At 45.4% G+C, this 15,926-nt stretch overlaps 1 protein-coding gene across 1 annotated transcript; it reads right to left on the bottom strand.

Annotated features, from left to right (window-relative positions):
- Nucleotides 1–3,884: 3,884 nt before the first annotated feature.
- On the bottom strand, nt 3,885–14,150 carry mkrn2 (makorin, ring finger protein, 2). The gene is made up of 10 exons (XM_073467382.1): nt 14,053–14,150; nt 7,412–7,540; nt 7,200–7,333; nt 6,770–6,892; nt 6,471–6,646; nt 5,209–5,274; nt 4,958–5,106; nt 4,602–4,712; nt 4,336–4,480; nt 3,885–4,236 (listed from the first exon to the last, which is right to left on the bottom strand). Exons 1-10 carry the CDS (start codon nt 14,076–14,078, stop codon nt 4,069–4,071), a joined length of 1,227 nt encoding a protein of 408 aa, XP_073323483.1. The 5' UTR covers nt 14,079–14,150; the 3' UTR covers nt 3,885–4,068.
- Between the last annotated feature and the right edge of the window lie 1,776 nt (nt 14,151–15,926).

Raw genomic sequence — 15,926 nt, 5'->3', positions numbered from 1 at the left:
GGACACAGAGAGACACAGAGAGACACAGGGACACAGAGAGAGACAGGGACACAGAGAGACACAGGGACACAGAGAGACACAGAGAGACACAGGGACACAGAGAGAGACAGAGAGAGAGACAGAGAGACACAGGGACACAGAGAGACACAGAGAGACAGAGACACAGAGAGACACAGGGACACAGAGAGAGACAGAGAGAGAGACAGAGAGACACAGAGAGAGACACAGAGAAAGACACAGGGACACAGAGAGAGACAGAGAGAGAGACAGAGAGACACAGAGAGAGACAGAGAAAGACACAGGGACACAGAGAGACACAGGGACACAGAGAGAGAGACAGAGAGAGAGAGACACACAGAGAGACACAGGGACACAGAGAGAGACAGGGACACAGAGAGACACAGGGACACAGAGAGACACAGAGACACAGAGAGACACAGAGAGAGACAGAGAGAGAGACAGAGAGACACAGAGAGAGACACAGAGAAAGACACAGGGACACAGAGAGACACAGGGACACAGAGAGACACAGGGACACAGAGAGAGACAGAGAGAGACAGAGAGAGAGACACAGAGACACAGAGAGACACAGAGAGAGACAGAGAGAGAGACAGAGAGACACAGAGAGAGACAGAGAGAGAGAGAGAGAGAGAGAGACAGAGAGACACAGAGAGAGACACAGAGAAAGACACAGGGACACAGAGAGACACAGAGAAAGACACAGGGACACAGAGAGACACAGGGACACAGAGAGACACAGGGACACAGAGAGAGACACAGAGAGAGAGACAGAGAGAGAGAGACACACACAGGGACACAGAGAGACACAGAGACACAGAGAGAGAGACAGAAAGAGACCTGGGCCCTGACCGTTAACCTGGAAAAGACAAAAGTCATGGTCTTCCAGAAACGACCTAAGAGTCAGACAAACCAACACCGGTTCCACCTGGACTCTACGGACACAGAACACACACACAGCTACACATATTTAGGACTAAACATCACATCGACGGGAAATTTCCATCTGGCCATTTAAGATCTCCGAGACAAGAGCAGAAGAGCTTTCTGGACTATAAAAAATCCTCAAACAGACGTACCTGTCAAAATCTGGATCAGAATATTTCAATCCATAACTGAACCAATCTTATTGTGCGGCAGTGAAGTGTGGGGCCCTCTCAGGAACCAAGACTTTGAAAAATGGGACCAACACCCAATGGAAAGCTGCACACAGAGATCTGCAAAGCTTCCTCAAAGTCCACAGGAACTCCCCCAACAACGGATGCACAGCTGAATTAGGCCAATTTCCCCTGTTGGATCCAAAAAAGAGCCATAAAATTCTACCAACACCTCAAAGCCAGCGAGCCCGGCTCCACCACTACAAAGCCCTACAATGCCAAGAGGAGAGCAGAGACAGGAGTCCCCTCAGCCAGCTGGTCCACAGGCTCAGCTCCAACAGCACCAGGCACCAAGACCGCCCTCACACAATCCGGCCCCGCCAAATTATAGCAAAGAAAAAGACAATTACATCAACTATTGGACATCTACAACCAAAACCCAAAGCAAACTCCAATGCTGTTTGGCCCTAAACAGACAATACTCCCTGCAGATTATCTGAGCTCTGTAACCGACCCGACACTGAGGGAAACGTTGACTATGTAGACTCAGCAGCCACAGCCGGGCCTGAGAGAGCGGCCGGCACAGACAGACGTGGCTGCCCAGAGAGGAGCGGCTGTGTCGGCTCGGTCCACTCAGACACTTCCTGCTGCACTGACACATACACAGACATCAGAACCAGCTCTACACCAACATCACACACAGAAGCCCAAACTTCAGCAAACTCTCAGACAGAAAACATACAACATCTACTGGGAGAGAAAAGTGCCGCTGCTGCAGATGCAGCAGAATATGTGAAGCTGCCAACACCTGACATGATCTCCTCCTCATGAGCAGCTGCTCCTCACTGGGTCCTTACCTGCACACTGACACACACACACACACACACACACACACACACACACACACACACTGATACATTGTTAACCAGCTGACTATTGTTCTGTAATTATTACCTTTATATGATACACACACACACACACTTTCCTTTCTTTCTTTCTTTTTTTTAAATTATTGTTAACTATTAATTATCTATGTATTCTTTTTCTGTAGTCCTAACGCTTTGGCAATATTGTAACACACAGTCATGCCAATAAAGCTTGTTGAATTGAATTGAATTGACAGAAAGAATTGCGCTGTACGGTAGTGAAGTCTGGGTCCACTCAGTCATCAGAGCTGAACCCGCTGGGACAAACATCCAGCAGAGTCTTTACATGCAGAGTTCAGCAGACACATTTTACACACACACAGACACACACCAACAAATGCATGTAGAGCAGAATGAGGCAGATACCCACTGATAATTAACATTCAACAGAGAACGCTCAACTTTTAACCAGCTGAAATCAGCCAGAGACGCCCTCCACTCCAAAGCCTCCAAACTCAAGAGCTGAGCCCAGAAAAGAGTCCCTATGTCAGCTGGTACTGAGGCTGACTGCCCCCTCTCAGACAGTCTGACCAGCCTCACAACAACACTGCTCTCCAAACACCAATCAGAGGAAAGCACATTATAACACAATGTAAAGAAACCTGCCTGGAACATTGGAAAGAAGAAACTAAAAGCCAAAGTGGATCAGAACGTTATCTCGCCCTAAAAAGAGACGATGAAGAGCAGAACATCTCTCTGCTGTCAGAGATAGGAAGCAGAGACAGATGCTCACCAAGTACAGGCTCAGTGACCACAAACTGACCATCCAAACAGGAAGACACAAACAATCACGGCAACCAAAAGACAACACAACATGTGGTCACTGCTGGACAGGTGAGGCTGAGACAGAGATGCACTTTCTCCTACAATGTAAAGCATTCAACGAAAGCAGGAACATTTATTTTAACAAGTTCAACTCTGTAATCTCAGAGTTCAAAGAGCTGAACCACCTCTCAACATTAAAATACTCCTGGGAGAAGGAGACAGGGCATACCTGCTGCCCAATATGTGTCACCATGCACACCTGAGACACACACACACACACCACCATCAACACACACACACACTGTATGTACTGTATATATAATTAATGTAAATCAATCTTGGTGTTGTGTTTGTGTTATTTGTTGTGTTCTGTCCGAATTTTTGGACCAGTTGTGTTTTGTTGCTTTGGCAACATTGTTGTTAAACTTTCATGCCAATAAAGCTCCTTTGAATTTGACACAGAGAGACAGAAGGAGAGACACAGTGACAGAGAAGTGAAGTCTGTCTTCATCACTGTTTTTAACTCTCGTCTGTTTGTTTCTCTTCAGTCTCACTTCTACAGGACGTTAGCTTGTCTCCATGTTAGCTCAGCTATTTTTAAACCTTTGTTGTCTTGTTGCTTCTTTAACCTTAACACATTAATCAAAGTGACACAGGTCACCAGCTCCTTATGATCAAACATCAAAAGTTTAAATTAGAGTTTATGTTTCAGACAATTTTAGGTCCACGTAATATTTAACAAACTACAGTGTACGAGAAATTAAAGGATATTTTATTGCTGGAGTTAACGTGAGCTAGCTGTTAGCTTCTGGTTTCCCCCATGGGATCTTATTTAAGACAAATAATGTTTTCATCCCGTTGAAATAAATTATTTTTAACTTGTGGAGATTTCTCAGTATTCTCGGACATCTCAGATCATTTAAGTTTGTATGTTTGTATGAATCTACGGATGTTTTTACGGTTTCCTCTTGTTTTGTTTCATGTTGAATGTTTCTGTAATGTTCAGGTCCGGCAGGTCTGAGGGGAAGAACAGCGTTTCTGCTGTCTCAGAAAACATTCAAAGAAAGAAAGACAACACTGAACGACTTCACACTGTATTTACTTATTTACACAATAAATAAAATGGCAAGAAGATTTCAATAATCCAGACTGAAACACAGCAGAGATCTGCAGACTGATCACATGATTTAATATTTCATGGACTCCTCAACCATGGCCGTCACGCCCAGAATCCCTCGGTCCAGTCCGGTCCTGTCCGGTCTCTACTGCTCTGAACTGGGTGGGGTGTCCGGCTCGTCGTGGCTCGGTCCTGACATCTGCATGAAGAGCTCCCTCAGCTCTGTGATGTCATCATCCAGGGACGGCAGGGGCGGAGCCGACTGCTGCTCGCGCTCCTCGATGAAGTCCCACAGACGGACGCTGTTCATGAACTAATGGAAACAAACAGAAACACTGATAAGAAACTACAAAACCCAGCAGCTGGTGATGAACTACAACTCTGAATCACAATGGCGGCTGTGGATTCTGACCCGGACGTTTCCCTCGGAGCTCAGCTGTTTCCGTGGCCGGTCGGGTTCTGCTCGGGTTCCATCTGGGAAGGCGTGAAGATACAAACATTTCCCTCCAAATGGACACGAACCGCGACCCTGATCGAAGTACTTACAGGACTTCTTACTGCAGAGACAGAAAACAACAGTGAATGAAGTCTCAGAGGACAAGAGGACGCATCGTCCTCTCAGTGTGACCTCTGTTCGTAGCCGTGAGCTCAGGTGTCAGTGACACACAGGACGTTCACCTGACTCCAGACTTGAACAGTTCTATGAGGTGGTCTTTGTCCTCCTGGTCCTCCACCCAGTACACCGAAGGGATGACGAACTCCGAGGTGACTCGACACTCTGGACACGACCTGAGGGAGACACAGAGATCTCACAGACACCGTCCTGGACTGACCGACCCTGTCCTGCACTGCAAACTCTGTCCTGCACTGTTCTGGACTGTCCTGGACTCACAGACCCTGTCCTGCACTGTTTTGGACTGTCCTGGACTCACAGACCCTGTCCTGCACTGTTTTGGACTGTCCTGGACTCACAGACCTTGTCCTGCACTGTTCTGGACTATTATGGACTCGGTTCTGTATGAGCAGACTCTTACTTGATGATCTTGTTGCTGAAGTTTCTGGTGCAGCGCCACTGACGGATGCAGGACAGACAGAAGGTGTGACAGCAGGAGGACAGGATGCCGAACCTGCGGTCCGATGGGTTCAACTTCTGCACCACCACCTCCATACAGATGGAACACACCTGAACAACAGACAGAACTCACCTGAACAACAGACAAAACTCATCTGAACAACAACAGTTACTGTCATCATGACAACCTGATCAGTGACCTGCTGAACCCACCTTGTCCTGACTCAGCTGGGCTGCAAACGCCTTCTCCATGTCAGCCTCAAAGGCCAGCAGACACATCTGCAGACAGACAGACAGAGAGACAGACAGACAGGTATGATTAGTGATCAGCCTTTTGTAGGTGTTAATCTGATCGAGTGCTCTTCGTCCAGCTGTCACCGTCATGTTCTGGGTCATGAAGAACCGACAGTACATCTGAACACCATCCAGACTCAAATATAAAATGTTCTGTTGGATCCAGTTTATAAACTGAACTGATGTTAAAAGTCGTTTTACAACATTTAAGTTAAGTCTCACAAGAGACTCTGTGTTGTTGGTGTGTTGAGGACAGAAACATTCTGATGCAGCTGTGTGAAGACGGAGCGGAGGGCAGTGGATCCTCTGTGGATCTGTTGGTTCTGAAAGCGTACTGGTGAGGGTCCAGGCTGGCAGGGATGTTGTCTTTATGTGCTGGAGAAGCAGTTCTTCTCACACTTGATCAGGATGGTGCAGCGATGATGTCTGGAGGAAACAGTCTGCATATATTTATTTATCTGGACCAGCAGCTTTATTCATATTCACTCTCAGCACGAGTCCAGTGACACGGTCCGGTTCTCTGGAGAAGTCTGTGATGTTCTGGAACTCCTGCCACATATCTTCAGTGCTGGTGGTGTTGATGTCCTCCAGTCTGCTGATGTCTCCTCTTTGTCACCTGACTGATGGATTGAGCCCTCACCTGTCCACTCATCCTGACCTTCTGGTTGGAGCATCCTTCAGGACTGAACCTGTGAACAGTTCTGTTGGGCTGCTGGAGCTTCACCTGTTGGTCTGACTCTTGATCAGCTGGGAGTCAGCAGGTAATGTGAGATTGATGACTGACCCCGAGATTCCACTGGATACGTTTCCGCTGTGTTACGGCTCCGGTACGGTTTTGCTCCGTCATCCTCATCCAGCAACCCCCACCAGCTGCGTTTTGAGTCTGCGGCATCCGCCAGAAATAGAAGTCCTGCGTATCTGCTCCACAGGCTGCGGACTGCCGGAGCTGGGACGCAGCAGACACGCAGCGCAGCGGACCTGGTGGAAGTTAACACATAGACTAGAGTGAAACCGATCAGCTCCGCTGCCGTGGCGGAGCCGCAACGCAGCCGTAACGCAGCAGACACATATCTGGTGGAATCTGCGGGTGATGCCAGTGAGCCGTAGAGAGGAACCTGAGGAGAACCTGAGGAGAACCTGCCGACTGCTCCTTTACCTCCATTAAACTACACTGGACTCACCTTCTCGTGCGCTCTCCTCTGCTCTGAGTTGTGGGGGTGGAGCACCTGCAGCCCACACACCTCACACAGGTCGCCATGGAGATACGTACAGTTGTCTTCATAGTAACAGTGTCCGGCAGCGGCGTACGGACACAGCTGGGGGAGGTCCTGGTAGGCCCCGCCCACTAGGGGAGGGGCTGCAGAAAGCACAGGTAAATATCAAAAAACACATAAATCTGTCCATAAACACCTCATCATGCACTACTGATGACATCACAGTCAACTACCAGCCAATCAGGGGAAGTATTTCTGTATCTGACCTTGTTCCTGTACTGAGGCGTCCAGACCCGTCCTGATGGCGTCCACGTAAGAATGAGGAGCCGCCGCCGCTGCTGCCAAGACCTCTGACCCCAAACTGTCTGCTGGACCCCCGTACATACTGTCTACAGCCAGCATTGAGAGACAGACAGGTGAGACAGAGACAGACAGGTGAGACAGAGACAGGCGTGAGGGAGACAGGTGAACAGACTGACAGGCATTTCAGGTGAGTTATTCTTGATGGCATCATTAAACAGGTGTGTGTGTGTCAATGATCTGTTTTAGACACTGAGCAGGTAACTGGAGGACGTATTTACTCCAGTAATCTGATTACTGGAAACTGTTCGAAAGGCTGAGCGGTGTCATCACATCCAGGTGTTAAACTACATCCAGGTTCTGAGGTTCTGGTTCTGAGCGTGAGCAGTCACTCACCTCTTTCTCTGAGGACCAGCGTCTTCTTCACTCCACCTCTATATGAAGCCCCGCCCACAGCTCCTCCTACACCTGCCTGATCCTCTGAAGCTCCTCCCCCTCCTCCTCTGGATGAAGATTTGATGTGGTCATACCTGTTGACAGGAAACAAAGGTTGTTACTGGTGTTACCCGTCTGTCAGGCCAGTGTTACCCGTCTGTCAGGTGAGTTACCTGCAGCGCTCTCCGTAGGCACACACTCCTCTCTGGTAGAACTTGCAGATGGTGGAGGGTTTGCTGTTGGTCGGGTCGTGAGAGAAGAGGCAGCGGCTGCCCTCCCTGCACACACCGTGGAGGAAATACCTGAAACACATCACGCCTGTTACACCTGCTGCACAGAACCTTACAGTCCAGCCCCAAACCCACAGTTGTCACCATGGAAAATGAAGAATGGAATATATATATATATATATAAATATAAATATATATATATATATATATATATATATATATATATATATATATATATATAAATATAAATATAAATATATATATATATATATATATATATATATATATATATATATATATATATTTTAGGGATGCACCGATTGATTGGCCGGTGACCAGAATTGGCCGATTTTCTCGTGAACGGCCATGACCATCAATCAGAGATATGCTGATTTTATGCCGGTCTTAATGCACTCGCGCACCGCATGATCAACATCGTGCAGCATCAGCACCACACGTACACGCACATGTAGTAGAGTAGACCTCGCAGATTACAACATGTCAGCTGTATGGAAATTCTTCAGCGTGAGTGAGGAAGACAATAAGTATGCAATATGCAACACCTGCAAGGACAAAGTTGGGTGTGGAGGGACGACACCAAATACTTTTGGCACAACCAATCTCATCCGACACTTAAAACAACATCACTTGGCGGAGTTTGCAAAGTTTGACGAAGCTAGCAAAGGCCAACACTCAGGGGCTAAAGGTAAACACTAAGGTACAGCTAGCACTGAGACAAGTCAACCTCCTCTGCTAGCTTATATGAACCAGGAAAAAAGTAACGGCTTAACTAGAAAAATAATGGAGTTTATTGCACTTGATTACCAACCATTTTCTGAAGTTGAAAATCTGGGATTCAGAAATCTTATTAACTATCTGAGCCCAAAATATGTCATACCGAGTTGACGGTATTTCTCAGATGTTGCACTTAAAGAACTGTTCAACAATGTGTCAAGCCACACTCAGCTATCAGTTTTACAACTGACATTTGGACGTCAAATGTGAGCCTGATGTCCATGCTTAGCCTAACTGCACAGTGGGTGGATGATGATTTCCAATTACATCAAGTCATGCTACAATGTCAAGAGATTTTCGGGTCCCACACTGCTGCCAATCTGGCCTTTACCTTCGATAGAAAATAAATCTCTGTGTGCTGTAAAGTGGTTTGAAAAAATGAAATCGAAACCGGCTAAAATCGGTATTGGCAGGTCAAACTCCATGAAAAACCGGAATCGGCCCAAAAAATGGCAATTGGTGCATCCCTAAAATATAAATATATATATCTATATACAGCTCTGGAAAAAATTAAGAGACCACTGCAAAATGATTAGTTTCTCTGATGTTGCTATTTATAGGTATGTGTTTGAGTAAAATGAACAGTTTTTTTGTTTTACTGACAACATTTCTCCCAAATTCCAAATAAAAATATTGTCATTTGGAGCATTTCTTCGCAGAAAATGACAAATGGTCAAAATAACAGAAAAGATGCAGTGTTTTCAGACCTCAAATGAAACAATGAAAACAAGTTCATATTAGGGATGCACCGATTGTGAAATTCTGGGCCGATGCCGATGCCGATGTTTAAAATAACAACATGGCCGATGGCCGATGGCCGATGCCGATGTTTTTTCTTTTTGTTATTTATTTCGTTTTTGGTGCCACAGAAACATTACTGAACTATTTTAAATGTCTTTCAGCTCTTCATCATACTATTAATTAGCACAAATTAAATGAGACAAATTTATGAAACAAAAACAACCTTTAATATCAATTTTTAGTTGACATTAACCTTACGGTAATTAACATGACAAGTTCTTTTCTGAAAAATAGCCCAAAAGCCCTCTTAGACTGTTGACTAATCAGTGAAAATATTTATTCAGCACTTACATTGCCCAACAAAATTATTTGAGTGGTTCTAGCCTGAGGAACACAAACTTAGTCAAGGAGTTTTTTTTTCAGTACCTACATTGCCCAGAAAAAAATATTTGTCAAAAATAAAATGTACATCAAGTGTAAATGTAAAAACAATTGGAAAATAAATAAAATATGTTATTAATAAATACAAACATAAATAAATAGGGCTATGTTTTTCACCTTGTGTATTTTTCATACAGAATAAAACATTACAGTGTTTCAGAACTTATGGGCTGGAACATGGGGCATATTTATGAAACAAAACTGGCCTCTAGGGAAAAACAGTCCCATACAGTGGGCCTCCTCTTCATTAATGTGTATCTCTCACCTACTTCTTAGTAAGATGCATGTTTTTCTTTACAAAGATAAGCATCTCTGCCTTGTCGCAGCAAAGTCTATTTCTTTTTTCATCCAAGATATGAGACACAGAGCTGAACAGCCGCTCACTGTCTGTGCTTGTGCATGGTGCACAGAGGTATTTGCGTGCCATTTGTGCCAGTCCTGGAAAACGCAGGTGATTATTTCTCCAAAAGCCGAGTGCAGTCTCACCTCTGGGAATGGGGGCCTCTGCCAAGAATATATCAAGTTGTTGGGATACAGAGGTACTTGGCCTCTCTGGCCCATTCTCCTCCAGAATCTCCTCGAACATATCATGCAGGGAGGGTCCTGCTCCGCTGGGTCGTTGCCTCTTGCGCTGCAGGTGTGCGCTCTCTCCATCGCGCGTCTCATCCTCGGCACCGGCAGCAGGCAACAGGTGCGCATGAAGTATTGCTCGTGCGCGTTGTTTAACATCCTCATCAAAGTAGCGATCTTTGTATCTGGCATCCAACAAGGTAGCAATACAGAACATGGGATCACACTCGATTTGATCGAAGCGTTTATTTACAGCATCCAGTAATGCGGTCTTTGTTGTTTTAACGCCGTGGTCGGTGTCAGTCTGCTTGCTCAGAAGACGTCTCAGGGCTCTCACAGAGGGAATGACGTCGGCAGCTGATGCCTCTGATGAGCTAACTTCTCTGGTCAACTGTTCAAACGGGGAGAGCAGTGTTATAAAGTTTTCAATTAATTGCCACTGCTGCGCGCTGAGGGTGGCGGGGAGGTCGTAGTCTGCGGCATATGTAGCAAGTGTGCGCTTTTGTTCAAGCATGCTCTCCAACATGTAAAATGTACTATTCCAACGAGTGGATATATCCTGCTGTAGCCTTTTTGGTTTCATCCCCAACTGGATCTGCACAGCCTGGAGACGCGAATAGGCGAGGGGTGAGTGTTTAAAGTGGCCGACGATTTTTCGGCAAATAGCCACAACATCTGTAATGCTGCGCTGGCTAAAAACACCATCATGGACCGCAAGTTGCAGAGTATGTGCCATGCAGCCAAAACTAGCCAGACCACTGTCCATCATAGCTTTCGACATATTCCTAGCATTATCTCTTACCACAGCATGCACTTTGGTCTTGTCAATGCCCCAAGCCTGGAACATTTTTTCAAACGCATCCGAGATGGCAGCTGCGGAGTGTGAGCCCGTGAACTCTTGCGAGTGCAGCACTGCTTTTATCAGGTTGAAGTCCTTGTCAATCCACTGTGCCGTGAGGCTAAGCATGCTCACGGGGCTGACATCTGAACTCCATATATCAGTGGTAAAACTGATTGCAGTGATGTCACGGGCCAGTAGCTCATGAATGTGTGTGGCCACAATGTTGTGGATTTCTGGGAGACAGACCTCGGCGAAGTGACGTCGGCTAGGCACCTTATAGCGTGGCTCCATAAACTGCATCAGACTCCGAAACCCCACGTCCTCTACTAAGGAGAAAGGTTGGTCATCTAGAGCGATGAACTCCATCACCTTCTTTGTTATTTGTTTTGCTCTAGCGCTGTCTGGAGCCAGTTCTTTTACTCTCTCAAAGGCCGTGTCAATTAAAGTCTGAGTCTTGCCGGCGGTGGCTGTTTTCGCTTTCTTGGCAGCTTCATTTTTCCGTTTGTGGTCAGCTTGCAGATACTCCTTGTACACCGCTGCGTGCCGGCTTTTCAAATGTCCAATTAAATTTGATGTGTTAAACGACTTTCTGTCGGTCCCACCTCTTGAAATATTAGTTTTACACGCATTGCAAACAGCATGACGGGGATCGTCCTCCGACACAGTGTAATATTCCCACACGGTCGCCATCTTCTTTTACCTGACTAAGAAAAGTGTGGCGTTGGCGCCCTTTTGTGGGCATAGTTATGTCCCCCCCCCCCCAAAAAGGAAAATAGAAAGGTTCCTCCCGAGCACAGCGTTCATGCGACATTTAAATCAACATAAACATCGGCCACTGCCATCGGTGAATGTAATCTTTTTTTGCCGATGGCCGATGGCAGTTAATTAGCCGACCATCGGCCGATGCCGATGGTCGGCCGATGCATCGGTGCATCCCTAGTTCATATTCACTTATAAACAACACAATCCTAATGTTTTAACTTAGGAAGAGTTCAGAAATCAATATTTGGTGGAATAACCCTGATTGTCCATCACAGCTCTCATGCGTCTTGGCATGCTCTCCACCAGTCGTTCACATCGCTGCTGGGTCACTTTATGCTCTCCTGGTGCAAAAATCCAAGCAGCTCAGCTTTGTTTGATGGCTTGTGACCATCCATCTTCCTCTTGATCCCATTCCAGAGGTTTTCAATGGGGTTCAGGTCTGGAGATTGGGCTGGCCATGACAGGGTCTTGATCCGGTGGTCCTTCATCCACACCTTGATTGACTTAGCTGTGTGGCATGGAGCATTGTCCTGCTGGAAAAAACAATCCTCAGAGTTGGGGAACATTGTCAGAGCAGAAGGAAGCTAGTTTTCTTCCAGGATAACCTTGTACGTGGCTTGATTCATGCGTCCTTCGCAAACACGAATCTGCCTGATTCCAGCCTTGCTGAAGCTGAAGCACCCCCAGATCATCACCGATCCTCCACCAGACTTCACAGTGGGTGCGAGACACTGTGGCTTGTAGGCCTCTCCAGGTCTCTGTCTAACCATTAGATGACCAGGTTTTGGGCAAAGCTGAAAATTGGACTCATCAGAGAAGATTACCTTACTCAAGTCCTCCTAGGTCTCTATGGTCTTCTGCAAACCTCAGCCTGGCTCTTCTGTGCTTCTCATTGATGAAGGGCTTTTTTCTAGCTTTACACGACTTGAGCCCCTCGGAGCCTGTTTCGAACTGTTCTCACAGTGCTCTTCACCCCAGCTGCCATTCGCCATTCTTTTTGTAGGTCACTTGATGTCATCCTACGATTGCTGAGTGACATTTGAATGAGTTGACGGTCATCCCGCTCAGTGGAGAGTCGTCCTCTGCTGGTCTGTAGCTTTGTTGTCCCCAATGTCTGCTGCTTGACCTTGTTCTTATGAACCGCCGTCTTAGAAATTTTAAGGATGGAAGCAACCTGACGCTCACTGTATCCCTCTGCCAGTCAGGCCAGGATTGAACCCTTCTTTTCCTCATTAAACACTTTTCTTTTCGACTCTTCTGGCATGGTCAATAGTTACTTTTTGATTCCAATTACTTTTGAAGTACTACTAGCACTGTTTTTGCCATACAGTTGGTGCTATTGCAAGAGGACAGTGATGACCACAGCAGTGGTTTTTATACTTTTCCTCGTTAAGATTTGGTTCAGGTGACCACCTAATCAGTACCTCATTAAGTAGGATGAGGTGTGCTTGTGTTGGAATTCAACAGACACTGGGATGGAGAGGCTGCCACACATGTAGAGATGCTGATTCCAGAAACATTTGCAGTGGTCTCTGAATTTTTTCCTGTGAGCTGTTAGTATATAGTAGTATCTAGTAGCTATATATATATCTATATAGATATCTATATATATATATATATATATATATATATTTATACACACATATATACACATATATACATATATATATACACATATATACATATCATATACATATATACTAGATATACACACACACACGTATGTATGTATACATACAGTTGCATACAGTTACAATTATTCAACCCCCATTGCATGTATGTATATGTATATATACATACAGACATACATATGCATATATACATACAAACATATATATACATACCATACATACAAACATATATATACATACATACATACAAACATATACATACATACAAACATATACATACATACAAACATATATATACATACATACATACATACATACATACAAACATATAATATACATACATATACATACATACATACAAACATATACATACATACATACAAACGCATATATGATGTGTAGGTGTTTTTTACAGCAGCTCAGTCTGATCATGTGATCACTTCTGTCTGTAGTGAACCGGACTGTCACAGTGTTGGTGTTTCTAATATTTTGTCCACCTCGTCACATGTTGGACATGAAGACATGGAGCAGACAGGGACAGAGGAGACGGATCAGGTAGGTTCAGGTGTGTTAGTCTGAGTTTTACCTTCAAACGAACTCCAGTAACAGCGGAATACAAGCTAACAGCTAGCGGCTAAAAACATTAGCACGAGGCTAACGAGTCCGCCGTGATGTCATTCAGAAACAGAGCGCAAGACTGTCGGACAGACAGACAGGTGACAGACTCACAGACAGACAGGCAGACAGGTGACAGACACACAGACAGACAGGCAGACAGGTGAGAAACAGAGCGACAGACTCACCTGCAGGTCACCTGTTTGGTGCTCATCTTCCTCGCGGAGTTTCTGCTACAACGGCTGCTTCCAAGTTGTCCCGTCGGTGTCCCGTTCAAACACTTCCGACTGACAGCCGCGGTCACAGCAGGAAGGTTCCGGTCACGTTTATCTGACTGGAGGTTACTCAGTACTCGAGTACTTGTCATGGAAGCTCAGTTAAAGAAAGTTATTCCCATGGTAACTCTGACGATGTCGTAAAAATCATCATTATCTCTCAGTAATGTTTCATCATTTGTCGGCGGAAATGTGCTTCCATAGATATTTATATATTTATATATTTATATTTGAACTTTACTTGAGTATTTTCATTTTATGAAGCTTCAAACTTTCAGTAGCGCCGAGATCGAAAAGTGGCCAAAGGTATGTCGATTGCTGCTCAGCGGCATATATCCCTAGACTGGTATACCGATCCCTAGACTGGTATACCGATCTCTAGACTGGTATACCGATCCCTAGACTGGTATACCGATCCCTAGACTGGTACCGATCCCTAGACTGGTATACCGATCTCTAGACTGGTATACCGATCCCTAGACTGGTATACCGATCTCTAGACTGGTATACCGATCCCTAGACTGGTATACCGATCCCTAGGACTGGTATACCGATCTCTAGACTGGTATACCGATCCCTAGACTGGTATACCGATCCCTAGACTGGTATACCGATCTCTAGACTGGTATACCGATCCCTAGACTGGTATGCTGCTGTTATGCCGCTGGTATTCCACCGACACATGGCGGTATGTGCCGCTTGAGACTGTTAAAGACTGTTATAAACTACTCAAAGTTAATGACAGAGCTAGCCTCAGCTAACATGGCTAATGCTAGCCCAGCCACTGTAGCCAGTCTGACTAATCAGTAACAGAAACTTTGAGCCAACCAACCAAACAATACTTACTGACAGGTTTTCCTTAATAGGAGAACACAATAATACATTACTTCATATAAAATCTACGTCGCGAAACATTAACCATTGTGGCATTTTATGTATCATGTCATCGGCTTGTTCCGGTCATTCAAAGCACAGTGAACATGATACAGAAAATGCCACAATGGTTAATGTTCCGCTCCGTGACTCCAAACCTTTACTTGATCACAGAGGTAACGGTTGTACTTTTTACTCCATTACAGCTTCAGTTACTAGTTTTCAAAGTGAAGGCTGAATGTTCCTGTTTGGTTCTGCTGCTTATTAAGATCAGACTGTCTGCACACCTGAGCTGACACACACACACACACACACACACACACACAGACACACACACACACACACACACACGTGAGATGTTTGCTGAGCCAATCACATCACAGAGCCTTTAAAGTCTTGTGTTCTGAAGGTAACTGTGTTTTGGAGGAAACACTCATTAGTTTGTTTTCATGTGATTACAGAATTTTATTTTTGTTTTATTTTGAAGGCCAGAAGTTTCACAGTTTGTTTTTATTCTTACAGATTTCTCTGCTGATTTTTCTTCTACACAGAGGTTTGTGTTTCTCGCTTTGATTAATTAATTTTAGGTTTTCTGTCCGTCATTTCTTCTGTTTACTCGAAGCGACACTGACACTGCTGTCCAAAGGTCACCTGTTCAGACTGAAGCAGGAACAGGTGAGCCGGGTCACATGGCTGTCTGTCTCACAACACCTGGAACCTGATAGGCCGGAGCCGCGCAGTGATGTTATCTGATAGGCTGTTACCTAGCAACCAGGTGTGTCACAGAGGAGGGGAGAAGAAGAAAACAAGTCAAAGGAGAGCAAAAAGAAGAGAAAGAGAAGATCTGAGGAGAAAAGGAGGAGCTGAGGAGTAAGAAGAGGAGTAAACAGAGGATCTGGAGTTAAAGGAGCAGT

The sequence above is a fragment of the Pagrus major genome, chromosome 6, assembly GCF_040436345.1.
Source record: "Pagrus major chromosome 6, Pma_NU_1.0".
Taxonomy (NCBI): domain Eukaryota; kingdom Metazoa; phylum Chordata; class Actinopteri; order Spariformes; family Sparidae; genus Pagrus; species Pagrus major.
The sequence above is the reverse complement of the archived record's forward strand: the minus strand, read 5'-3'. Positions and strand labels throughout refer to the sequence as shown.